Source organism: Mesocricetus auratus, unplaced genomic scaffold (genome assembly GCF_017639785.1).
Source record: "Mesocricetus auratus isolate SY011 unplaced genomic scaffold, BCM_Maur_2.0 Super-Scaffold_100676, whole genome shotgun sequence".
Lineage (NCBI taxonomy): Eukaryota > Metazoa > Chordata > Mammalia > Rodentia > Cricetidae > Mesocricetus > Mesocricetus auratus.
The window spans coordinates 145518014-145545047 of record NW_024429266.1 but is presented as its reverse complement, the minus strand read 5'-3'; the positions used below and the strand labels follow the sequence as shown (position 1 = coordinate 145545047).

The 27034-nt window shown below is 41.8% G+C and overlaps 1 protein-coding gene across 8 annotated transcripts in view; it reads left to right on the top strand.

The window, feature by feature from the left end:
- The first annotated feature begins 4722 nt into the window (after positions 1 to 4722).
- The window catches only part of Alms1 (ALMS1 centrosome and basal body associated protein), a 116237-nt gene continuing 93925 nt past the window's right edge, over positions 4723 to 27034 (top strand). For 7 of the 8 annotated variants that reach the window (XM_021227747.2, XM_040737303.1, XM_021227746.2 and 4 more), the window contains exons 1-2: positions 4729 to 5247; positions 14487 to 14682. In XM_021227747.2, the coding sequence (XP_021083406.1) occupies positions 4882 to 5247; positions 14487 to 14682 (562 nt within the window). In that variant the 5' untranslated portion in view covers positions 4729 to 4881. Of the gene's footprint in view, positions 5248 to 14486; positions 14683 to 27034 lie in introns of all 8 variants that reach the window. The other variant, XM_021227748.2, reaches the window with a different exon arrangement.

Genomic DNA, 27034 nt, shown 5'->3' with positions numbered 1-27034 from the left:
AATGGAGTTTGGGGTCATCTAATGATAAAAGATCCTGTGATAGCCGGGCGTTAGCAGTGCATGCCTTTAATCCCAGCACTCGGGAGGCAGAGGCAGGTGGATCTCTGTGACTTTGAGGTCAGCTTGGTCTATAGAGCGAGTGCCAGGATAGGCTCCAAAGCTACAAAGAGAAACCCCGTCTCAAAAAACAAAACAAAAAGGCCCTGTGATGCAGGTTGAGACAGGAAGTAGATATGAACAGAGTTAAAGTGATACTCTATAGTTTGTGTCCACTTGCAAAAATGAGGAGTCTTGAGATTATCATGTTGTTCCTTATTGTTGTGGGAATTCATTCAGCCAATAGCTTTTGTGGTACCAGCCCTCAGGGCGTGGCTGAGGTTCTATGTATGGACAGACAATTGGAGAGAAGCATGCTCTTTTGGGAGGTGGGAACAGAAGCAAGCTTGTGCGGTTCACATCTCCCTGGGGCAGAGCAGCAGAGCATAGCAACTTTTCTGCCTTGTCTGGTATTCTGTGAGTCTGTGTTTCCCTTTGAATCCCATTTGTATCCTCATAATAAAGACAATTTATAATTCTCGAAATACCTCTCAACTTACCTTTTTTTTTGGTTTTTCGAGACAGGGTTTCTCTGTGGCTTTGGAGGCTGTCCTGGAACTCGCTTGGTAGTCCAGGCTGGTCTTGAACTCACAGAGATCCGCCTGCCTCTGCCTCCCGAGTGCTGGGATTAAAGGTGTGTGCCACCAACGCCTGGCTTCAACTTACCTTATTATGCACATAAGATATGTAGTTTTGTGTTTTGAGTTATGCAACATCATGTTTCTTATAATTTCATTCTGTTTCATATAAGGTGGTTTAGTTACATGATGTTGATGTTTTCAAATAGTATTTTATGTTGTGCCCAAGTTGCAAAGTTCCCAGAGACCACCAGGGAGACAGACCCACTAAACTGCAAAAGCAAGGTTTAATGATTTTTCATTCACCCATGACAGGGACCCTGCCTGACTAGCTGTTGCAGCAGCCTCCAGAGGGAGTGAAGTTCCCTGTCTACTGCTAGGTTTTAAAGACAAAAATTGCAGGATTACATCAATAGGTAGGGGTTGGTTTCTGATTGGTTGACATTTGGGTACAATTAGGAGCATTTTTCAAAGTCATATTTTGGCATGAAATTCCTGTGTACCAATTATTTTCATTTGTCAGTGCTGAGAAGGAACATTCTGTGGTTTTTATGGCTTTGTCTTGTTATTTGCAGGTGGCCTGTTGTACATAGATACCAGAAGTTTTCAGAACTATATCCTGGAGACTACAGGGAAGGTTTTGGTCCCCCCCCTGGATTTTCTTTTGTGGCCAAACAGTTGCCAGGAACCGAGCATCTAGGAGGCTAGGGTGGGTGGGGGGTTGGTCTGGAATTTCATTGTGTTCAGTTTTGACTCTAGGCTCCAAGAGGCCAGAGGATCTGGACTTTCCTTGTGAGAGGCCTACGTGTCTTTTCTGTAGCCTGTCATGGCTACTAAAGCAGGGGTCTGAGTGAGGGTCTGGTCCCTTTATTTCTAAATTATTAGAAGTGAAACCATTGAGTTTAGTTTGCCCCTTTCATTTTATTCAATGTTTCTAGACTATGAATTGATTGAGAGGTTCTGTTTTGCTAGATTGCTCCTTTCCAATAAATTTCTTTTTCAATTATGTTGACTAGGGGAAGCCAGACATGTAGCTGATGCTTATAGTCCTGGCACCAGAGAAGCTAAAGAAGGAGGATTCCTACAGGTTTGAGGTCAGCTACATAGTTCCAAGACAACTTGGGCTATAGAGTGAGATCCTATCTCCAACAAGTAAGGAAACAAACAAATTGACCAGGCTAGTTACTTCTATTACTTATAACCAAAGACTACTGCTGGAATATATATGGACACCTGCGAGTGGAGTTCAAACAAAAGGTTTTGAAAATGTGGTATATCTGGAATTGGTCACAAGTCTGGATAAGACTCAGCCTTAGTTGCTTTTCTGTTGCTGTAATAAAAGTCCCGATAAAGAGCAATTCAAAGCCGGGCGGTGGTGGTGCATGCCTTTAATCCCGGCACTCGGGAGGCAGAGGCAGGTGGATCTCTGTGAGTTCGAGGCCAGCCTGGTCTACAGAGCCAGTTCCAGGAGAGCCTCCAAAACAATACAGAGAAACCCTGTCTTGAGAAAAAAAAGAGCAATTCAAGGGAGGAAGGGTTTATTTTGGCTCACTATTTGAGAATATAGTCCATTATGGGAGCATTCTGGTGGCAGGAGCTTCAGACAACTAGTCACATCACATCCATAGTCATGAAGTGAGAAAAATGAATGCATGAATGTTTACTTGATTGTTCTTAGTTCGATTTCTCTATTCTTATCCAGTTCTGGACCTCCTACCTAGGGAATAGTGCCATCCACAGTGGACAGGGTCTTTCTGCATCAACTAACAAGACAATCAATCTCACCTAAGCAAGCAAGCATAGAGATATTCATTTCTTTCTGTTCTTGACTATGGATGTGGTACAACCTGCTGCCTTGACTTTCCTGCTGTGATGGACTGTAAATAGTTTGGGATTATGAGCTAAAATAACCCCTTCCTCCCTAGATTGCTTTTTGCTAGGTAATTTATTACAGCAACAGAAATGGAATTAGAGCAAATAGTAACTTACTGAATGCTTCACTTTGCCTTCACTGGTTTATCATGTCTTCCCTTCACGTTTTTATTTCTAAATTTTCTGGCCCTTTATCTTATTTTTAATGTGTATTTATCTGCCCATCTATTTTTTCAAATACATAGGTGTACACACACACATATATATGTTGTGGAATATTAATTTAAGATGTGTTACATGCATTAAACATTTGTTTAATGATGAAAAGACACACGTTACATTTGTTTTATTAAATACATAAAATTAACCTGGAGTCAGGAGGCTGAGTCAGCAACTATCTGACAGGAAGAGGTAGGAAGTATGTGTAGCTAGGGTTCCTAAGTGGGGGCTAAGCAGAAGGACGCCTGCTTTTGGGGGGATATTTGGGCTAAGACAGGTTAGCTACTTGCTGTTCAGCCTCTTCCAATGAGCAGAATTTCACTGCAACCTTTGAATCCTGAGTTCTATAGAGGGATAGAGATCTAGATAAAATTCCTTTTAGTGGCTGTGATAGAGCTGGTGCCTGAGGGAACAGAATTCCTGCTAGCTACTGAGTTGCAATTGCTGATTAGGATAGCAGTTGCTTAAGCGTCAGCTATGGAATTTAATGAAAAACAACATATATATGCATATACATAGTGAAAGTTTCTATAGATGCCATATATAAATATCATTTTTTTTGGAGCTGTTAATGGATTTCTTTAGCCACTGGTGGCAATGATTCATCCTGTGAGAGTTTGCCACTTGGAGTCCACTACAAGTTATAGTCAGCTTCCCTCCACCCACGGAAACACCTGGAGGTGCCTTCATTTTCTGCCTATCTGATGCCCCCAGGTGCTAGCTGGCAGAGGAAGTCAAAAGTTCTGCAGTAGGCAGACGGTTTAGGAATCCAAGGGAAGCCAAATGTATTCCAGTGTTCTACTTACCGTCTTTTGGCCAGTCACTTCAATCTGGACTTTATTCATTTAATTTGACAGTGTTTACTGCTGAGCCTCTCCTTAAATGCCAGAGACTGTTCCAGACACTGGGCATACTTGTGGCCTTTTCTGGGGAGACAGGAACAAATGTTTATGTGTGATGATTTAACTTAGAAATGTTTCAGTCAGTTGAATACTTGGTTCCCTATTGGTGATGCCTCTCGCTTTAGAAGCCGGCCATGCAGGGTGGGGTGGGGTGGGCACAGGCTTTTACCTGCTAAGCTGTCTTGCCCGACCTCTTTTTAATTTTAAAGGTTTTTTTCCCTTCTTTGAGACAGGGCCTCTCTATGTCACCCTGGATGTCTTGAAACTCCCTATGTGCTGGGATAAAAGGCCTGTGCCACACCACTGGCTGCTTCCCATTCTCTCCTCCTTGTGCTTTCGCGCAATAAGGACAATTTAGGGGAATTGGGTCTCTCCATCCACCTTTATATGGACTCCGGGGATCGAACTCAGGTTTTGGACTTGTGTTGTAGACACCTTGCTGGCAGAACCATCTTGCAGGGGACTCTTAACCTCATTTTATAGGCGCTCCTTCTTACACCACTGCATGTGGTAAAGTCAGATCCCGGTTCCTATGTTTCTGACGCCAGCGTCCATCAAAACAAAAGAAAACACAGCAAAACTATCCTCTTACTTTTTTTTTTTTCTGAGACAGGGTTTCTCTGTGTGGCTTTGGAGGCTATACTAGAACTAGCTCTGTAGACCAGGCTGGCCTCGAACTCACAGAGATCCGCCTGCCTCTGCTTCCTGAGTGCTGGGATTAAAGGTGTGCATCACCAAAGCCCGTGTCCCCTTTACATTTTCACCACTGTTAGGTTCAAGTGTCAGCTGTAGACTGTCACTTAAGGCACTAACCCTTTTTAAAAAATCTGTAATTTGTAAATGAGATTATTATGGGTTCATCCTAGGGGTTGTGGGCAAGAGACAAAAAAGCCCGGGGTGAATTGAGCAGGAAGTGCCCTAGCACCCTCAGAAGAGCAGGGTCTGGGTTTATTGTGAGCATACAGTACTATAAACAAGGTCTGGTGACGTAGCAGGTCGCGGCGTTCCTCTCCCGCGGCATTCCCGCGCGCCACGCGGGGCGTCCCTAGCAACGCGCGCGCGCTCACTCGCAGCCCCGCCCCGCCCGTGGCGGCGGCGGCAGGTGCGCCTGCGCGCGGCCACACAACCGCCAGTCAACTCGCTTTCTCTCTCCCTCCCGGCTTCGCCCCTCCCCTCTCCTCCTCCTCCACAGCCGCCCGGAGCGTGACACCAACATGGAGCCGGAGGATCTACCGTGGCCGGGAGAGCTGGAGGAGGAGGAGGAGGAGGAGGAGGAGGAGGAGGAAGAGGAGGAGGAGGTCGTAGAGAACGCGCCAGCTGCGGAGACCGAGGAGACGGTGGAGGCCCCGACCTCTGAGGACACTGTGAGGGCGGAAGAGGTAGCATTTGAAGAGGAGGGGCCTGAGGAGGATTTGGAGTTTAACAGCGGGTTCCTGCCGCGGGAGAGCACGGACGAGGAGGAGGACGAGATGGCTAAGGCCTGGCTGCAGGCGAACCCTGCCCACCCTGGCAGGGCTTTCCCTCCGCCCCCACCCCCGCGGCACCTGTACGCTCCGGTGGAGCATCTGGGCGAGAGTGAGGTGAGTAGTGGCGCTTTGTAGCCAGGAGCCTGGCTGTGTGTGTGGTTGGGGGGGGAGCGGGGCTTGAGGCCCAAGTGCCAGGCGAGGTGCTTGAACTACTGAAATCGGTCCAGGATCTCGGGGTCTGCTCGCTGTGGGTCGCCATGCCTACGGGCCGGAGACCCCCTGATTGTGGGACTGGCCGAGTCTTCGCAGTCTCGGGTCCTTCCAGGCAGTGCCATCTCTGCTGTCACTGCCGCCTCTTAGTCCAGGTTTTTTGTTTTTGTTTTTTTTGAAACAGGGCAGATGCGACAGATGCGCTGGGAGCCGGTACTCCCATAGCGTGCAATTAGAAAGGCCTTTTGGGCAGAAGGTGAGAGCTGCGGAGGGAGTTTGGGCAACAGCTCTAGCTAGCGAAGAGATAGTTGGAACCTTAGTTTTATTCAAGTTCAAGAACTCCCGCCTCCCTAGCGATTAGTGTAGGTTATGTACGATGCATGGGCTGTCTCAGAATCTTCCCGCTCACTGTGTGTACCTCGCCGGTGGCAGGAACTCGGAATGGAAGCCGTTTGTGATTTAGCGCTAGTTTGGAATATTAGAAAGCACCAAGTCAAGACCAAATGGAGGAAGAGCCGAGTTTTACAGAGGTCCTGCCAAGATCATTTTGAAACTAACCATGTTCTTAATTTAATGTCAAGAACTGTGTTGTTCAATACAGCCACGTGTAGTTCTTCGTATATTAATTAGTAATAAATAGACTAGAAGGACTGCTGGTGTATTTCAGTGGTACAGATCTTGCCTAGTGTTCAAGCCCTAGTACTTGGGGGAGAAAGAATTATTAAGATTAGGAATTCAGTGGCCCTGTTTAATCACTTTTCAAGTGATTGATAGCCATGCTTAGTTAAGGGCTGTCACATTGGGCATAGCGGTCACGGAACAATTCCATCATCCCAGTGATACTATGGACTGTGATTGGTGAAGGGCCTGCTAGGTATTACAGGGCGTGTTTAATTCATGCAGCTTATACTTGAAGCCTTCCCGCTGTGCTTTCCCAGTGTTCCCTGGGGCAGAGAAAGAGTCACGGTGTGTGCTAAATTTCCATGAATGCATAAGATAGGTAACTTGAACTTGTTAGTGAATTCACCAAGACGAAAAGGCAGAACTAGAAAGCATAGGCTCTTTAATGGGAGGCTTTCCTGGCATTGTTTCAGTGTAATGACGTCATCTCTATCTCTGGTGGGACATCTGTGTTTCTTTTTTTTCTTTTTTTTTTTTTTGGTGAATGATCATCTGTGCAAGGTAGGTGTGGGTCACTAAGGTCAAATTTCTGATGATCTAGTGTACTCACTAAAGAGTGGAGACAGTGGTGTTAGTGTGTCCTGAGACAGGTTGCAGCCAGGGCTTGCAGCTCTTTCTGGAGGCAGCAGGGGCTTGCTTTGAAGCCTAGTCTGCTTTGAGGTCCAAATAGCCTTGCTCTGAGGCTAGAATGGCTTGGCAGAACAGCATCGACATTAGGAAGCAAAATCTTCACACTTAGTAATGCTTGGCTGTGGAGGGTAGTGTCCAGTTGTTAGGTTAGTAAGTAAATGCTTGCGCTGATTTTGAGGTGTGGCCTGGCCAGCTTTGAACTGGTGATGAATTGGGTGGGAGGGTGCTAAGATTGAGTTTGGTTTTGAAGATTAGAGAAGTGGTCTGGGCTAGAATTTTAAGTACTACATTATCTACATCTAGACCACAGTGAAGCTATACTTTTGAAGTAGTTCTTCTAATTTCTGACCTCTTATTTGAATAACTATGAATATTTAAATTTATTTCTTTAGGCCTACCTAGTGGAGGAATTCTTATTTTAGCCCACTTTAACTCTTACCATACCTAATGTGAGAAAATTATTTTCCTGGTTTAGAAAAATACTGCTTCTTAGAGCTTGGGGTGTCTCTCTCCTTCCCTGGAAGTTTTTGTTTTGATTTTGAGACAGGGTCTCACTATATAGCCCTGGCTGGCCTGGAATTTGCTGTACTGATCAAGCTGGCTTTGAATTCTTCAGAGATCTGACTGCCTCTGCTTCCCAAGTGCTGGCAATAAAGGTGTGATCGTCATACCATTCCTATTTTTCTTTTCTTATATCTGTTATTTACATTAGAGAATATAGGAAGGTGTAGGTGGCCTCCTTTTAGTTTGTTTTATGAAGTTGGGGATTGTGAATCTTGATCTTGATGCCTGTTAGGCAAACTGTGTCTCTGAGCCATAGTTCTCCCCCAGGTCCACCCCTCCACACACAGGTTTCACTTTGTAGCCCTGGTTGTTCTGAAACTCTCTATGTAGAGTGGGCCAGCCTTGAACTCAGAGATCTACCTGCTTCTGCCTCCTAAGTGCTAGGATTAAAGGTCTGTGCCACTATGCCCCATTCCTCTCCAGTTTTTAAAGATGTGTTCATTGTGTAGTATTCACATTTCTATCATGATCATCTATCATTTCCTAAGTAGTAAGATTGCTATAACGGTAAGTTTGTTGTGTGGGTATGCATATTTGCAGTGTAGTGTTTGTGTGCACATATATATCTGTATATGGGTACGAATTTCTTCCCACCTTATTTATTTAATTTGACCACGCTGGTCTACACAGTGATCTTTATAGAGATCTCCTACTTCTGCCTCCAGAGTGCTGGGATTAAAGGTGTGTGCCACCATACCTTCCATCTTAAATTTTGAGACTGAACCTGGAGCTCCTTGCACTAGGTTAGACTAGTTCCAGGGATCTCCCTGTTTCTGTCCACCAGAGCAGGGGGCTGAGGATCAACTGCAGGTGAAAGTCAGAAGACAATTTTCCCCTTTTTATGTTGGGATTGAACTCAGGTCTGGTTTTACAGATGGACCCCTGCTCCGTTTGTTTCCTCTCTTCCTACTTCTTGACATGGGGCTAGCTCTTTCCTTTCTCTCCTTACTGCTTTTAAAGACTTGGTTAAGGAGTGAGTGATCAGAGCCTCTGCAGTTTTGTTTTCCTGCTGGACCTCTGGCTCTTTCATCTTAGATGATTTCAGATACCTCTCTTTGAAGCTTGCATTTTGAAGGAAACTATTTTTAGGAGGCTGCAATGTTCATGGGTTGTAGTACTAGAGATCTTGGTCTTTAACTTTTTTTTTTTTTTTTTTTGGTTTTTTTGAGACAGGGTTTCTCTGTATTGTTTTGGAGCGTGTCCTGGAACTGGCTCGGTAGACCAGGTTTGGTCTCGAACTCAGAGAGATCCACCTGCCTCTGCCTCCTGAGTGCTGGGATTAAAGGCATGCGCCACCACCGCCCGGCTGTCTTCAACTTTTAAGGGAGTCATGAACCCAGCTTGTAAGCTTCCTGTCAGCCCCTCTATCCATTACCCTTATCCTCCAGCTTCTGTCTGTTGCTCAGCATCTCTTCTGATAGCAGGTTGCCATTTTTTTCAGAACAGTGGTCTGAGCCTTTCACCTGTCTGGTATTCCATTCCATTTGCATGAAAAGTGGGTACTAGAATGAATATTTTCTACGCCCTGGAACAGATTAGTTGTGCTGAAATGTTTTTCTAATGTTCCAGCCATACCAGAAGCAAAATTAAGGTGTTTCCAGGTTCCTGTCAGATGTGATTTATTTACATAAGACATTTCTTGGATTAATTTTGATAATGTATGATTTCCTAGAAAGTCCTTCGTTTCAGAAATGTCTCTAGTTCTAGTTCTCTAGGAAGGAGATAAGTGGAGATGAGGCAAGTGCAGGGTGGTATGGTGCAAACTACTGGGGACCTTTATCTGTGTCCACAGTCAGATGGCTTTCCTACTATTGAAGTGTATGAAGTCTATGTATCTTCATCTATCTAAATACATTTTTAGATTTATTTTTATTTTATGTATATCTGCACCACTTGTACCTGTGAAGTAAGAAGATGGTGTCAGAGCCTTTGAAGTTATAGATGGTTGTGAGCCTCCATGTGAGTGCTGGGAACTCAATGCTGGGTCTTCTACAAGAACAGCCAGTGCTGTTAACAATGGAGCCATCTTTCTAGCCCCTATATATTTATTTATTTAGAAACAAGGTCTTTATGTAGTCCTGGAACTATGTGACCAGACTGACTTTGAACTCAAAGAGAAACACATTAGATACAGAATTTGCAAATATTGCAAAAAGTTTCTCCCATTCTATAGCATGCTTTTTCTTTTCCCCATTTCTATCCCTCCCCTCAGGCCCTCTGCTGTTTTGTCCCATTTGTTTTCTCTTTGTCTTTTTTTTCCTCTGCTAGAAATTGAACTAAGAGTCTCATGAATGTCTAGCAATTGAACTAAGGGTCTCATGAATGTCTAGAAATTGAACTAAGGGTCTCATGAATGTCTAGCAATTGAACTAAGGGTCTCATGAATGTCTAGAAATTGAACTAAGGGTCTCCTGAATGTCTAGCAATTGAACTAAGGGTCTCATGAATGTCTAGAAATTGAACTAAGGGTCTCCTGAATGTCTAGCAATTGAACTAAGGGTCTCATGAATGTCTAGAAATTGAACTAAGGGTCTCATGAATGTCTAGCAAGTGCTCTACCCCTGAGCATCATACTCTGCAGCCTCCCTTTTCATTTTGTTGTTTCCTTTGCTGTGTAGCTTCTTAGTTTGATATAGTTCCATCTCTTCAGTTTGTACCCAGAGCTTATGGTGTGATATGCAAAACATTGCCAAAAGAGCTTTTCCCTTGTGTTTTCTTGTTTTATAACTTCGGTTTTTACATTTTAAAAAATTCATTTTTGAGTTATTTTTCTTGTGTAGTTGAAATCAAGAAAAATGACACCTGGCTTTTTCTTTCTTAAAATTGCCTAGATGGTTTGGGCCTTTTACGGTTCCATATGGATGATGCAATTTTTTGTTTTGTTTTAAATTTTCATGAAGAAGGCAGTTGGAATTTGATAGAAATTGTATTGACTTTGTGTATTGCTTTCGGCGGTATGGACATGTTAACAATATTAATTCTTTTAATCCCCAAACATGGGCTATCTGTTTTATCCCCAAACATGGGCTATTTGTGCTTTTTTCTTTTTCCCTCTCACCTCCTTTTTCCTCTCCCCAAACCACCTCTCTTGAGAGGGTGTCATTGTATCGCTTGGCTGGCCTGGAACTCAACTATATAAATCAGTCAGGCTGCTGTGTGCCACGATGCCTGGCTGTGGTGCTTTTTTAAATTTCTTTCATTAGAATCTTACACTCTTTAGGATACAAGTCTTAAGTATTTACTTATCTACTGACTTTTTTGTTTTGTTTTTCTGAGAGAGGGTTTCCTTGGCTATCTGGGAACTCACTTTATAGAGCAGACTGGCCTGGAACTCACAGAGATCTGCTGCCTCTGCCTCTTAAATGCTGAGATTACAGACATGTGCCACTGTGCCTAGCTGACTTTTTTTTTTTTTTTTGGTGAGGTGGGATCAGGAACTCACTATAGTCCAGACTGGCCTTGAACTCTAAAGTCTGAGATTACTGACTGCTGATGCTATGTTAATGAAACTGTTTTTTCATTTCTTCTTTGGATAGTTACTTGTATACAAAAATGTAACTGATTTTGTGTTGTATGTATGTACATTGTCCTGTATATATGCATGCATGTGTATATACAGATGTGTGGAGGCCAATATTCAGCTCTCCTCAGTTACTGTTCACCTTATTATTTAGTAACAAAATTTTTTTAGGTTTATTTATTTTGTTTCTTGTGTATAAATGCTTTGATTACATGTATATCTGTATACTTGGTACCCACAGAAGTCAGATTGGGTGTTGTAACTGAAGGTATAGATAGCTGTGAACTGCCATGTAGGGATGGAACTAGCTCTTATAGACCAGGCTGGTCTCAAACTCACAGAGATCCTCCTGTCTGCCTCCAGAGTGCTGGGATTAAAGGCGTGTGCCACCACTGCCCGTCGAGGGGGGGCATCTTTCTTTCACCTTCACCACCACATGGCAGACAGAGGGGTGTAACTAACTGTCCCACTTACACACCCCCGGGGTCAGCTCACCCTTGCCTCTGCCAACAGGGTCAGCTCTACTGTACTGCCCAGGTGAGCAAGGCCTGCTTTCAACTGGTGAAGAGGAGGGTGAGCGCCCCCTTCTGTTGCAGGTGGTGAAGGGTGAGGAGTAAGGAGGTTATCTCTACCCCACCCACACCGCCACATGACAGTTGAGTAGTGGGGACAGCTGTTCCTCACTCAGAGCTTTGGGGCTGCCTTACCCACACCTCTGCCAACAGGGTTGGCTCTACTGTGTTGCCGAGGGGAAGTGCAGGGCCTGCTCTCCCAAGTGCTGCAGCTCATGAGGGGCAGGGGCAGTTCTCCTGCTCTTATGACCTCAGAGCCAGATCTCCCACTTGCCTCAGATGAGGGGCCAGACATGTTTTAACCATAAACACTGCTTATTATCTTGTTTGGGAGGTTTTATCAAAAGTCCTGGTTTACAGCTGAGAAAAGAACTGTAATTGATTAAAACAGGTCACCTTACATTTTGGCCTTAAGAATGGTTCTGTCTCAGAAAAGGGGGCCTCAGAAAAGGTAAATACCTCTACACAGGTGGTCTTCACAATGGTTTTTGTTTTGTTTTAAATTGTGTTCAATTTCTGGACTCTGAGCCAGTGAGACATTTGAACCTCAGAGTGGTGGTCATGTTTTGGTGGTGGCTTTCCTCCTAACATCTCCTTAAGTTACAGTGTTTCTTCTCATGCTATAAGCTGATTTTAGGTTCCTGATATTAGATTCATTGCAGTAAGATTAGAAAATAGACAACTTGCATTTTTTCCTATTTGCTTTTACTGTAGGAATAGAATATTTAGGAGCTGGAAAGGGTTAGTGAAAGTATGTTTGGGCCTAACTGGTTAACCTTAAGACCCTGATTATTTTTAGGTGAGCATAAATAACAACTTGAATAGTGATAGTAAAATGAGAGAGAGAAAGGAAAGAGATTGTTAGTTTGTTGTGTGAACTTTTCCTGGGGAGATGTGAATAAACATTTAATGACCCCAGATTGGGAATCAGTGGTAAAGCAGAGTAACATTTTCAAGTCCAGCTTTGTTGAACAAATGGATTTACTGAGCTTATAGGAGGATGAGATCAGAGAGGGTCATAAGAAGAGTACTCAAGGCCCATAAGAAGGGGCCAGTTAGTTACTCAGGGGTGTACTCTCGATGTTGTCTTTTTTTAATTGATAGGCTAGGTCATATATTTATTTTTCCTACTGCACATGTCCCTTTCCATAATGCATCTGATTTGATTCATATACATGCCCAATTATATAGGCATAGATTATAAATAGGAATCCCCCCCAAAGTCATTGGAACAACATGATTTGTCTCAGTGTACATGCACCCCAAACCAGTTCAGTCCTGCTCAGTCTTTCTCTCCAAAAACATTGAGATTATAGTTGAAATGGTCCAAATTGGTTGTTGTGGGGGCAGAGAACTATAGTATTGTTTAGAGTGAAGTGTACATGGGGCCTAATGAAGGTGGAGAGTAGCGGGGTCCTGGGGTTCTTAGCTTCATGGTTTGGAGAGGGATGTGTGTGAAGTACATGCAGCTGAAGGAACTAGGCTGTCAAGTGCATTCTTACAAGGGTGTGTGTGTGTGTGTGTGTGTGTGTGTACACATAATCCAAACTAAATAGGGTCCCAAGTCACTAAGCTATTTTCTGTTTGCCTACCTTATCATGACTTTCCCTACACATCCTCCTGTGTGAGGGAAGGTCAACAGGCTCAGTCTTGGGAGTCTCTTGTAGATAGTTAAAGCTGCTTCTGATGAAGATGGTAATGCTACTATGCTTAGAGAATGGTGTCTTATGACAACACAAAAGTATTTTATAGCATGGTTACTTTTGTTATTGTGTAGTCCCAGCATTATTCAACTTAAGGGTGCTTTGATTTTCAGGTTGTTCCATTGCCTTGCCATGTGTGGCAGCAGTCATCCAATCAAGACAATTCTAGAGTAGTTTTCCAACTCCAGTGCAGTGTCATTGGAAGCAACAGCCCAGTGGAGGCCTGGGGAGGATCAGGTGTGTCTGGGGCAAATTCTTTTTACCAGCAGCACAGAAATGCTATGCTGTAATATGAAGAATGTGAAGATGTTAATTACTTTACTATTTCAGTGTTCTAATAGGGTTCCATAATCTTATGCAGAACAAGAAGCTTGCCCCTGCTTTTTTGTTCTCAATAGTCTACATTCTTCAAAAATCTTATAAAGGGTTTTTGTGTAGGTGGATTATCTCATGGGATAAGAAGTTAAAACATTAAAAATTGCAAAGTTGTTACCTGACCGTAAATAGAATATTTTAAAAAGAAAGGCGTCTGTTTCCTTTTTCTCTTCCCCCCTCTTCACCTCAGACAAGATTTCTCGGTGTAACCCTGGCTGTTCTGGAACTCACTCTGTAGACCAGGCTGGCCCCAAACTCAGAGATCCTCCTGCCTCTGCCTCCTGAGTGCTGGGTTTAAAATTGTTTGTCACCGCTGCCCAGTCGTCAGTTTTCATTTTTAAACAACTTGTTTATTGATGTGCAAATAAAATATGGTAAAGTGAACTGTTTTAGTTATACAGTTTGTCAGATGAGTTTTGAAAAATATAATTATGTAAATACTCCTGTGCTTGAGACATACAGCATTGCTATTATGGACAAAAGTTTCAGAATGCTATTTTAATCATTGCCTTCTCCAGGCCCGTATCTTATATCAAGCACCCTATGGTTGATGGCTCTGCTTTTCCTTTTTAGAATTACGGTGTGTGGACTTTTAAAAACTGATTTCTTTCCCTCTGAAATTAGCCCATGTATGAACTCTTTAAATTTTCATTGTTTTTGAGTAAGCATGACTTCATTTTTGTTGAGTAAATACCTAGGAATAGATCAGTTAAATTATAACGGTGTGTTTAACTTTATAAGAATATGCTGTTATTTTCTGAAGTATCTGTTTCATTCTGCCCAGGGAATGTGGTAGCTGTAGGTTTGGAAATATTTGATCAGTGTTTTGTTTGTTTGTTTTAAATAACCACAGTATGGATTTGTCATGTAGTACCAAATGTATTGATTTAACAGTGAGAACTTAAAATATAACACTAGGAGATGGGGATAATCAGAAGAGGTCTAGGAGGAGGTTAATGTAGTAAGAAAGAAAATAGAAGGAACTACTTTGTTCTATTCTGGTGAGAATATTGTTAAATATGCTGAGTGGACAGCATAAGTATAAATGTGTTGATTCAGCTAATGACTCAGCATCTTTTCTGTTTAAAATTATTTCAGAGAGCAGAATCTTGGCATCATCTTCCTCAAGAAAGAGATTCTTCCCAGACCTTGGATACATCCCAGCCTGGGATTGATGTGAGAATAGAAGGAACAAAAGTAACAGACTTCCCTTCTCTGGAGGAAAGTAAATTGGCTCAGTCAGAACGTCCAGCCACGGAACCAAAGCTTAATCTCTTTTGTTCTCCATTGCTAGGTAATGCCTCTGTATTTTTTAAAATATAATATATATTTTATTCTATTTCATGTGTATGGGTGTTTTACTTGCATGTATATCTGTGCACTATGTTTTTGTCTGGTGCCCATGTGCCCATGTGGCCAGAAGAGGATGTCTGTCTGATTCCCTGGATCTGGAATTATGGGTTCTGGGAATCAAATCCAGATCCTCTTAAAGGCTATGCTCTTAACTGCCAAACTTTCTCTCCAGCTCCAATGCCTTTGTCTGTGACTAGAGGTAATAGCTTATGTTTCTAAAAACTCTGTGTGTGTGTGTGGGGGGTATGTGGAGGCATGTGAAGATGGGGAGCACTTATTAGCCTTGTTCCTAACTAAATCCATTTTAGTTGAGGTTCTCTGTGGAACTATACTCAAACCAGTTGGTTCTGGTTTTTCACACTGGCTGGTTGGCTTAGCTGTATTAAATATGCATCTTAGCATTCCCAGTTGTTCATCGAAGACTGAAAAGAGATCATTCACATTCAAATGGGTATGTGTCCTTAGTCTTCCATAGCACAATTGCTCTTGGAGAAAAAGTCACATATTGTCTTTGATTGGTGTTCCCTCATCGGTAGAGACTCAGTGTTTCTTGATAAGTAAAATGTGTCTGTATGTCTTAGTTTGCTTATTATTGCTGTGATAAAGATCATGACCAAAAACAACTTAGGGAGGAAAGAATTTATTTGGGTTACTGTCCAGGATCATAGCCCATTGAGAGAAGCTAAGGCAGGGACTCACAGGAACTGAAACAGAAGCCATGGAGGAACACTGTTTACTGGCTTTCCCCCCCTTGGCTGGCTCAACCTGCTTTCTTTTTTGTTTCTTATTTACTTACTTATTTTTCAGTATGCTTTTTATTCAGCCAGACCACTTGCCTCCAGGTGGCACCACCCATAGCGGTCTCAGCCCTTCATATCAATCATTGATCATGAAAATACCTCACCGACTTGCCCACAGGCAATCTGATGGAGGCAATTTCTCAAACAAGATTCCTTTCCCTCCAGATAGGTCTAGGTTTGTATATATTTACCTTATTTGATTTTTAGAGTCAATTTAGACAATTGTTATCCTCAGCTTTGAGAACAAAACAATTAAGATGAGGAAATTTCATCATTTCCTTGAGATAGATCTTACTGCTTTTCTTTTAGTGTAGAATGGCTTTCTTAACTCTCTACCAAAGATAAACTTCAAGTACATTTCAAGTGAAGGAGTTTAACCATAAGGTTGGTTTTACTGAATTTTTTTTAGAGAAGCAGACAAGGACCTAGTTGAGCTTATTCTTTTCAAAACAAGCCAATATGCAAGCCAGGATGCTAGTACAGTGTTATGTACACATGTGGACTATTAAAGTGAATTGTAGGCTTACTTTGGAGAAAGGTGTTGAGCTTTGTGGTAGTTTGAATCTAATTGGCCCCCCAAAACTCATAGGGAGTGCACTATTAGGAGGTATGGCTCTGTTGGAGTGGGTATGGCCTTGTTGGAAGAAGTGTATCACTGTGGGGGTGGGCTTTGAGGCCTCATATATGCTCAAGCCACGCCCAGTGTATCAGTTCATTTCCTGTTGTCTATAAGATGTAGAACTCTCAGTTACTTCTCCAGCACCATGTCTGCTTACACACTACCATGTCCTACCATGATGATAGTGGACTAAACCTCTGAACTGTAAACTGTTGTCTCCAAGTTGCAAAGATCCCAAGAGACCACCAGGAAGACAGACTAAACTTTTTTTTTTTTCCCCGAGACAGGGTTTCTCTGTATTGCTTTGGAGGGTGTCCTGGAACTCGCTCTGTAGACCAGACTGGCCTCGAACTCACAGAGATCTGCCTGCCTCTGCCTCCGGAGTATTGGGATTAAAGGCGTGCATCACCAACATATGCAAGGCTACTGCTAGTTTTTAAAGATAAAAGTTACAGGATTATATCAGTAGGTACGGGTTGGTTTTTGATTGGTTGACATTTGGGAACAATTAGAATTTCTCAAAGTCATATTTTGGCATGAAATACCTGTGCCCCAATTATTTTCATTGGTCAGTGCTGAGAGGGACCATTTTGTGGTTTCTATGGTATTATGTTGTTACTTGCAGGTGGCCTGTTGTACATAGATACAAGTAGTTTTCAGAACTATATCCTGGAGACTACAGGGGAGGTTTTGGTTCCCCCTGGAGTTTCTTTTGTGACCAAACAGTTCCCAGGAACCCAGTATCTAGGAGGCTGGGCGGAGTGTCTGGAGTTTCTTTGTGTTCAGTTTTGACCCTAGACTCTGGGAGGTCACAGGATCTGGAGTTTCCTTGTGTCAGAGGCCTACGTGTCTTTTTCTGTAGCTTGTCATGGCTACTAAAGCAGGGGGCTGAGTGAGGGTCTGGTCCCTTTATTTCTAAATTATTAGAAGTGAAGTTTTTGCTGGGCGTTGGTAGCATATGCCTTTAATCCCAGGACTCTGGAGGCCGAGGCAGGTGGGTCTCTGTGAGTTTGAGGCCAGCCTGGTCTATAGAGGGAGTTCCAGAACAGTCTCTAGAACAATACAGAGAAACCCTGTCTCGAAAAACAAAACAACCCCCCCCAAAAGGAAGTGAAGCCATTGGGTTTAGTTTATCCCTTTTATAAACCACCCAATTTAAATGTTTTCCTTTATAAGTTGCCAGGTCATGGTGTCTTTTCACAGTAATAGAAACCCTGCAGAAATTGGTACTTAGGCACTGGGGTGTTGCTGTGATAGGTCTGACCATGTCTTTGTTTGAAAGAATATGGACCTTGGGACTGTGAGTTAGAAAAACAGTTGAGCACTTTAAGTGCTGCTTAATGAGCCATCCTAGTAGGAACATGGAAGATAATGGTGCTAAGTGTGATTTGAACTATAGGTTCCTGGCTCAAGAGGTTTCAGAGGAGAATGTTAGTATGTGTCCTTAAGATCGCTCTTGTGATATTTTGGTGAAGAATGTGAATACTTTTTGCTCTTGTCCAAAGAGTATGCCTGAGGCTAAAGTGAAGAGATTTTGATTGATTGTGTTGATAGTGGAGCTCTCAAAGCAGCCTAAGTATAGACTGTCGTGTGGTTATTAGTGGTAATTCTAATTAAGATTGATAGTGAAAAGGAGCAAGCTAAGCAGGGTACACAGCAAAGTGTAAAATTTGAGGAGAAAAGGAGCACCAGGAAGTGGAATGGAGTTAAGAGATAAACAGATTAAGAAATAGAATAAAGGGAGGGGTGACCTCAGGGAAGATCTCACCCAGGTGAATTTCCAATTTGTTTAGAGCCAGGTGTGATGGTGCACACCTTAATCTCAGGAGACAAATGGCTGGTAGATCTCTGAGTTTGAGGCCAGCCTAGTCCACAGAGCAAGTTCCTGGACAGACAGATTTAGGCAGTGAAGGAAACCATTGAAAACAAAGCTGGTGAAGATGTGATTCAACAGTGGGGCCATGCCCTAGCCCCAGAAAGCAGCAGAACTTGGCATTTTTGGCCATGTGGTTCTGGCTTTAGAGTCAAGGTTAGAAGAAAGGGGTTATGGAATTTGCCTTTTCGCCTAAGGAAAGCTGCTGAGGCCAGGTGTGTGTTAAGGGTGTCCCTGAATGGACGGATGCCCAGAGAAGCCATTGTGTGAAGCTGTGAAGTTGAATCCTGGATTGCCTTGGAGACCCTTAGAGATGCCAGTGCTCTAGGATACCTGCTGAGGAAAGCTAACAGAGGGGAACCAGCTCAAGAGAAGGAAGTGTGTTGCAGTCAATGAAGTTGAAAGGAGTTGGAGATCTGAAGACTGCTTTGATAATCAGAGTTTGGAGTTTGCCCACTTGGTTTTTGGTCTTGGTTTGGTCCAGTATTTCCTCTCTGTGCTCCCTTCCCTACGTTTTAGAATAGTAATGTATATCCTGTGCCGTTATATGTTGGAAGTATGTGATCTGCTTATTGATTTTGATTTTACAGGGGATTGCAATTAAGAGATTGCATGAATCTCGCAAGAGACTTTGAACTTTAGACTTTTAAATGATTTTGAGACTGTTAGTAGGCTATGGGGACTTTTGAAATTTGACTGACTGCATTTTTCATTTGGTATGGCTATAAGCCCTTGGTGACCAGGGAGTAGAATATGGTGGTTTGAAAGAAAATGTTCCCTAAAGGGAATGGCACTTAGGGAGTAAGGATGGCCTTGTTGGAGTAAGTGTGTTACTGTGAAGGTGGGCTTTGAGGTCTCATATGCTTTAACCTCCTCTTAAGTGCTGGGATTATTGTGCTCTGACTTTAACGCAGAGTTTGGCAAATCCTTTGCTCCTGAGCTTCAGTCTCCACATTTGAATTTTTAAAAGATTGTGAAAGCAAAGTATATGTGACAGCTCATATGTTATCAATAAGCCTAAAATTTTTATCCTTTGACCTTTGATCAAAAATGCTGGCTAATTTGTGTAGAAGTTAAAATGAGGAGTATAGGATGCTGCATTTAACTCAGTATAAGATCTTTTTAAAAGGTAATATACCAGGAACAGAAAATAAGTTCTGTTATGGCAAAATGTCAAGGAAGAATTCTGTAAGAGAAAGATTTCAGTATTGAATGAGAGACTGTACAATGCAGTTTCTCCTGTCCTAATGTGTTATATAGTTGCAGTTTCTCCTTTACAGTAAATACAGTGGGAAGGACATTTAAAGCTACTGGATTTTTGCCACTGGGCATGCCATTCCTGCTGTTCTGTCCTGCATGGATGCTATCACCATGGTATTAGGCTTTTGTTAATGGCAAATATCATTGAAACTGTTCAGAGCTGTATGAAGAAGGCATTGCCAGATAAACATATAGCCATCCCATTACTTATACACATATATATGGCATGCTTGAAAATTAACTGTTTAAATCTGGCCTGCATTAGAAAATGCATTTTCCTGCTTACCTGATTTAACTCTCAAACTCCACTCAGATTTTTTTTAAATATTTGAGGAGATGCTTAAATGATGCTTATGATTTCTTGGTTATATGTCAACATTTATGATAATAACGATTTCTGTAAGTTCTGGAATATGGTTAGGTGAGGCTCCAAAAGATGCTGTAACGATAAGCGACACACTTACTGAAATTAAAACTAAATATTCATTGTAGAAATTACTCACAAGATACCAAACAAGTAACCCAGATGAGCCAAGTAGTTTTCTGCTGCCGAACCGGAAGCTGAACTCCGGGAAAAGAGACCAAGACTTCTTGTGTGCTGTCTTTTATGCCTTCCCCCGTAACGCCCCCTAGCCATGCCCAAAAGTGGGCCTGGCTAGTGACGTAGTTCACCGCCTACGTGCGTATACGTCTTTATGTCCGTCCATATACGTCTTTAGTCATGCCTAAAGTGGGTGTGGTTAGCGGTGTGGCAAACCGCTTTTATTACCTCATCGGTATGCGCCTCTAGTAAGTCACATGGTTAATGGCAGCATACAGGCTTCCTCCTACAATTCCCCTTTTAGTCTAAAAAGGACAACTAACTTGTGTCAATGAACAAAATGTATCAAATATCTATCCTATCTAAACCTAAACTTATCTGAAAGAAACACCCAAATCTGAACACCTCCTTCCAATCCCAACTCTAAAATAATTGAAAACTAACACTAACAGGTGTAAACTATCCTATAATATCAATAGTAGGGAGAGGGGGCGTGGAATTCTCAAAACTACTTCCTTCTGAGATGGGACGATGATAATCTCATGGGGACCTGTGAGAAGAAAAATGTTAGTGTAACAAAATCTCAGTAGATCAGACAGTCTCTGTATGGCAGGAGATGCTTGATTGAAGTTCCTGACTGGGACTAGTGTTGATTGAATCTCTCGTCTGAAGCTCTGGCCAGATTGTAGAAGATGTGCTGTTTTAGTTTCTTGGTCTGGAGTTGTGTAGAATGATATAGTTTCAAGCCAGTTTCAGGTTAGTGCTTGTCAGGTGGAGTCAATGATGTGGGGCAGTTCAGATGCCTCCAGTCCAATCAAGTGAAGTCAAGGAAGTGGATCCTCATTCTCTTTCTGAAGCAGTTGAAGATTGCTGTCAGGAAATTCCTTGTTCTCTGGAAAACTCAAACATTATTGTTAACAAAGAAATATTTTAAGTTTTATATGTATGCATACTGGAAGAGTTGATAATAGGGAAGATGGTAAACCTGAAGGAAATTAGACTTTTCAGAAAAAGAAATCCACAGATAACAGTCCCTAATTTTATTTTCTTTTGTCTTATATCAATGGCTCTTTGATATAATACAGAAATTCTGAATTTTATTTAAATAATATGCTTGAATTTAGAGTAGGAGAGCCAATCCAACTCCAAAGCCAGCTTCAGTTAAATGAATGGGGACTGAGGTATGTGAAGAAATAAAGATAAAAGGGTACTATGAAAAAACAATATAGAGAGATTTAGACTTTGATACCACACAGTGAGTTACTGTTTGTTTGATGGTCCTCAGGGTAGCTATTCATTCTTCTTCAGGAATCCATATGTCCGGTATTCTTTGCTGAGTTTACCTGTGAAGACAAAAAACAAAACACTTCTCTTTCCTTTTAGGAGGTCACTTTACCCATGGTGGAATATGAATTTGTAGATGAGCTGTTATCTTCCTCCTCCTGAGATGTCTTCTGTTCTGATCGAATTTTAATTAATTTTGAGGGAATCCAAACCTTTTCTTCTCCTGTAGAAACAAAAGCATAACCCCTTCCCCAACGTAACACATATCCTGGTTTCCAGACTGAGGTCACAACATCCTTAAAATACACCTGTTGGTTCAGTTCAGAAGTCTTCTCTGTAGTCCAGTGTCTTTCTGCTGCAGTTTGTCCTTTTTCATCAGCATTAAGAAAATTCAACGTTAGTAAAGCATTATTGTAACCTGTGTTTATGTGTCTTTGTTTTCCCTGGCTGTTTATGAAGCATCTCTTTTAAGGTTCGGTTAGATCTTTCAATTAACTGCTTGTCCTGTGGGATTATAAGGTATACCAGTTACATGTTTTATATTATAATATTTGAAAAATTGTTCCAATTTACTGGAGACATATGCTGGAGCATTGTCAGTTTTTATTGTTTTAGGTATACCCATAACAGCCATCACCTCTAAGAAGTGTGTAATAACAGAATCAGCTTTTTCAGAGCTGAGGGCAGTAGCCCATTGGAAGCCTGAGAACGTGTCTATGGTATGGTGTACATATTTCAAACTGCCAAATTCTGGGAAGTGAAATACATCCATTTGCAAAAGTTCATTTCTGTGAATACCTTTAGGATTACAACCTGCTGGTAATGGAGTTTGATTGTAGAATGAGCAATTGGGACAATTTCTTACTATTTCTTTGGCTTGTTGCCAGGTGATAGAAAAATCCTTCTTCAAACCTTTGCTGTTAACATGGTGTTTCTTATGAAATTCTGAAGCTTCCAACACATTACCTACTAATAAACGATCAATTTCATCATTGCCTTGTGCCAGAGGACCTGGCAGACCTGTATGGGATCTGATGTGTGTTATATATATAGGATGAGTCCTGTTTCTGATGATTTCCTACAATTGTAAAAACAATAAGGTTAATTCTGTATTATCAGGAACAAATTCTGCAGTCTCAATGTGCAAGACAACTCTTTCTGCATACTGAGAATCCGTGACTATATTGAGAGGCTCTGTAAAGTGTTTAAGTATCATGAGAATGGCATATAACTCTGCCTTTTGTACGGAGTTGTAAGGGCTTTGAACTACTTATATTTCCTGATTTATACCCTGCCTTACTTGATTTGTTTGCATCTGTGTAGAAGGTAAGAACTCCAGAAATAGGTGTTTGCCTCACGATACGTGGAAGAATCCAAATTGTTTTCTTTATGAATTTGATTCTCTCTGTTTTGGGATAGTTATTACTAATACTTCCCAAAAAGTCACTGCAAGCTATTTGCCAATATCATTATCCTTCCATAAGGAGGAAATTTCCTCATTTGTTAAAGGTACAATAATTTCAGCTGGGTCTTTCCCAGTCAGTTGACGAAGCCTTAACTTACCTTTTAATATCAAATCGGAGATCTTTTCTATGTATGTTTTCAATTTTTTTATTCTGTTTATGTGGCAGAAATACCCATTCTAGAATGATGTCTTCCCTCTGCATTAGTATTCCTGAGTGGTATTCTCTAGATGGTAAAATAACCAGAATACAGTCCAGCTTTGGATCCACACGGTCCACATGTGCTTCTAATACTCTCTTTTCTACCCATTCTAATTCTTTTTCAGCCTCAGCTGATAGTACTCATGTGCTGTTTAGGTCTTTATCTCCTTTTAAAGCCATTTTCAGGTGTTTTAAATCATGCCCTCCTACACCAATAATTGTTTGTAATTGAGAGATTTCTCCTAATAGTTTTTGAAGATCATTAAGAGTCCGGTAACGATCTCTTCTGATCTGTACTTTCTGTGGTCTAATTTTCTGAGTATCTGTTTTATAACCTAAATAATTCATAGAATCTCCTCTTTTTATTTTTTCTGGGGCAATTTGTAATCCCCAGCGAGGCAAAGTTTCCTTTACTGCTTCAAACATCTTTTCCAAAGTATCCTTATTTGAATCAGACAATAATATGTTATCCATATAATGATATATTAACAAATGTGGAAATTTTTTAACGAATTATTTCTAGAGGTTTATTCACAAAATATTGACACAAAGTTGGGCTGTTTAACATACCTTGAGGTAGTACCTTCCACTGGAATCTCTGTACTGTGAAGGCGAACTTTTCTCTGTCGTTTTCTTGTAATGGTATGGTGAAGAAGCAATCTTTTAAGTCTATAACTATAATTGGCCAATCCTTAGGAATTAGAGAAGGTAACGGCATCCCAGGTTGTAGAGACCCCATAGGCTGAATTACCTTGTTGATGGCTTTAAGATCAGTAACCATTCTCCACTTACCAGACTTCTTCTTGACAACAAAAACAGGTGAATTCCATGCACTAGTTGATTCCTCAATATGTCCAGCATCTAGCTGTTCCTGAACTAACTTCTCCAAAGCCTCTAACTTCTCAGATGTCATAGGCCATTGACCCACCCAGACGGGTTCATCTGTCAGCCATTTTAAGGGTAGAGCTTTTGGTTGCTCTGTAGGTTTGGCTCTAGCATCCTGCTTCTGTACAGCCTGTACATTTGGCATCTGTTTTCTGTACTGCCTTACTATATTCTTTCTACCACTAAGAGCTTGTCTATAATTCCTAGCTGATACAGGAGGAATGTTAATCTGCGTATTCCATTGCTGGAGTAGATCACGGCCCCAGAGGTTTATAGCAATATCTGCAACATATAGCTTTAACCTTCCTCTCTGTCCTTCTGGCTCAATAAAGTCAATCCATCTAATGCTCTGTTTAACTTCAGATAGGGTTCCAATCCCTAAGAATTGAACATTAACCTCTTTTAAAGTCCAATCGGGGGGGCCAGGACTTCTGATTAATGATAGTGATGTCTCCTCCGCTGTCTAAAATGCCATTAATCACCATATTATTTACCTTAACTGATAACTTGGGTCTATGATATTGTATAGAAGTTTGCCAAAATATATGTTTTGTATCTCCTCCTGATATAATTGATTCATCCTCTGGAGCTAATGTATTATCCAGTGCCGTATTATTTACAATGGGCAGTGGATCTTCTAATTGTCCTGGGAGAGGCTGTCCTCCACTGTCACTGGGAATGACCGGATAATCTTTCTGGGGGCTTGCTTGAGCCTCTGATCCCCGTTTCCCGGCTTTAAAGATCTACCTTGTCTATCTCTTGTGAACCAGCATTCGTCATTCCAGTGTTGGCCCTTTCCACACCTCCTGCAGAGACCAGGAGGCTGAGGCCTTCTGTTTGATGCATTCCTGGTAAAATCATTATTTCTAGGAATGCGTTGTCTACAGTTCCTACTAAGATGTCCTATTCTACCACAGTTAAAGCATGTTGCATCTTTATGCCTGTTAAAATTCTTGGAGATTGCCTTCCCTACCCAGGCCTCTATATCATCACAGGTAGGATATTTGGCATCCTGGTGCCTCCTCAATCCTGTAGAAATAGCTTCACCTACCCAAGCTCCCGTATCCTGACTTTTACATTTCAGGTTCGCTGTATGTAGGACCCATTCCTCCAATGGTGCTGATCTTATTTTTAATGGCCAAATTACCTGCCTGCATTGAGGATTCGCGTTCTCATATGCCAAAGATTCTATAAGGAGTCGCCTGGATTCTGGAAACCCTACCTGCTCTGGATAATCTCTCTAAAAATTCACTGAACCTTTCCCTTGGGCCCTGTCTAGGGGTACTTCATGACCATTCTTTAATTCCTGAATCTCTAAGGCTTTCACTTCTTGCCTCCATAAAGCTCTCCATTGAATTTGACAAGAATTTTCGAGCACTGAGGAGGCTAATTGGGCCCAGTCCTTTGGGGTTACTTTATTTACAGTGGCCCATGAGGTTAGTAGCTCTCTGACAAAGGGAGAATGAAGACCATACGAAACAATGGCGTTCTTGATTTCCTTTAGATCCTTCATCTGTATAGGTTCCCAGGGATAAGCAGTGGGACCATTTGATTGTTTTTTCATTGCTGGTTTTTCTGTTACAGATATTGGGAAAACCATAGGTGAACGCATAGCAACCTTAGGGAGATCTTTCCGGCATTTGAGAGGTGTTGGGAAACTCCTGTCCTGACCTATTGCCTGTATGTCTGATTCTGAAGTATCAGACTGAACGTCTTCTAAATCCTGCAGTCTATTCATCATTGTTTCTCTGAGCTCTTGAAGTTCTTGGGACAAATAATTTTCTAAGGATGTCATGGAATCTTTCATTTTTTTGCATTCATCATTTATACGTGATTCCAAATACTTAATATTCTTATCCTTAGAAAGTACCTCAATGGCATGTAAACCTGCCTTCCACAAATGATATTCTATCAGTTAGTTTGTCATTGCTCTCAGACATGGAACAAATCTTTTCTGCTAGCATTTTAATCTTATGTTCCAGTCTTTGTAGTTTGCTAGTGAAATCATCAAACATGGAACAGTTTTGTTGGTTAAATGTTTCAACATTATGTTCCACTTTTTCTATTCTATCTGTTGAACACATTTTTCCTGAAAGTAAATCAATTTTGTGTTCTGTCTCTTTAAACCTGTTTGTCAGACCTACATTATCATTTTTAATATCCTGAATATTTTCTACCAACCCTTTCTTACTATCCTGCAAGGAATTTTGCATTTCCTGAATTCTTTGTATTAAGATTTCAAAACTATCCTGCGATGACCATATGACCTGTATAAGTTTCATCCTATTTTTGAGCCATTTCTTTAGCAAAATTATATTGATTATGAAACTAATAATCACAATCATGGGTAGGAAGTACCTTTCAGGTAGGTCCTCAACCCTTTCTAAAATCCCTTCCATACGAAAAACAAGAAAATTCTTAACATCCTGCATCATAATGTTAGCTGAAATTGTATAAAGCAGTTAAATTTGTTACCAGTGGAGTAATTCAGGCCGAAATCAACAGGCTGCCAGCAAAAGAGCACGTGGCCGAAGTCAGCAGGCCGCCAGTAAAACAGCACGTGGCCGCGAGAGAAATCTCCGAATACCACCTAACCTTACTGGCAGGAATCGTGCCTTGCTGAGCGAAGTGGTGAGGAACTTAGAGAAAGGAGAGTCCACGTGTGCCTGGTCAGGCCGAGGAGCAGCCGCTTTTCTGGGCGCCTGGATCTGGATTCCAAAACTTCCGACACCAAATGAGGCTCCAAATGACGCTGTAACGATAAGCAACACACTTACTGAAAGTAAAAATAAGTATTTATTGTAGAAATTACTCACAAGATACCAAACAAGTAACCCAGATGAGCCAAGTAGTTTTCCGCTGCCTAACCGAAAGCTGAACTCTGGGAAAAAGAGACCAAGACTTCCTGTGTGCTGCCTTTTATGCCTTCCCCCGTAACGCCCCCTAGCCATGCCCAAAAGTGGGCCTGGCTAGTGACGTAGTTCACCGCCAACGTACGTATACGTCTTTACGTCCGTCCATGTACGTCTTTAGTCACGCCTAAAGTGGGTGTGGTTAGCGGTGTGGTAAACCACTCTTACCTCATTTGTATGCGCCTCTAGTAAGTCACATGTTTAATGGCGGCATACAGGCTTCCTCCTACAGTTAGGGATAACTGATTTTTAATTTTATTATTTATTCATATTATTTTATGTATATGGGTGTTTTGCCTGCATATTTGTTTGTGCACTACCTGAGTGACAGAGGGTGTTAAATTCCTCTGGGACTGGAGTAAGAGATGATTGTAAGTCATCATGTGGGTGCTGCGAATCAAACTTAGGTCCTCTGGATAGCAGCAGCCAGTATTCTTAACTAATGAGCCATCTCT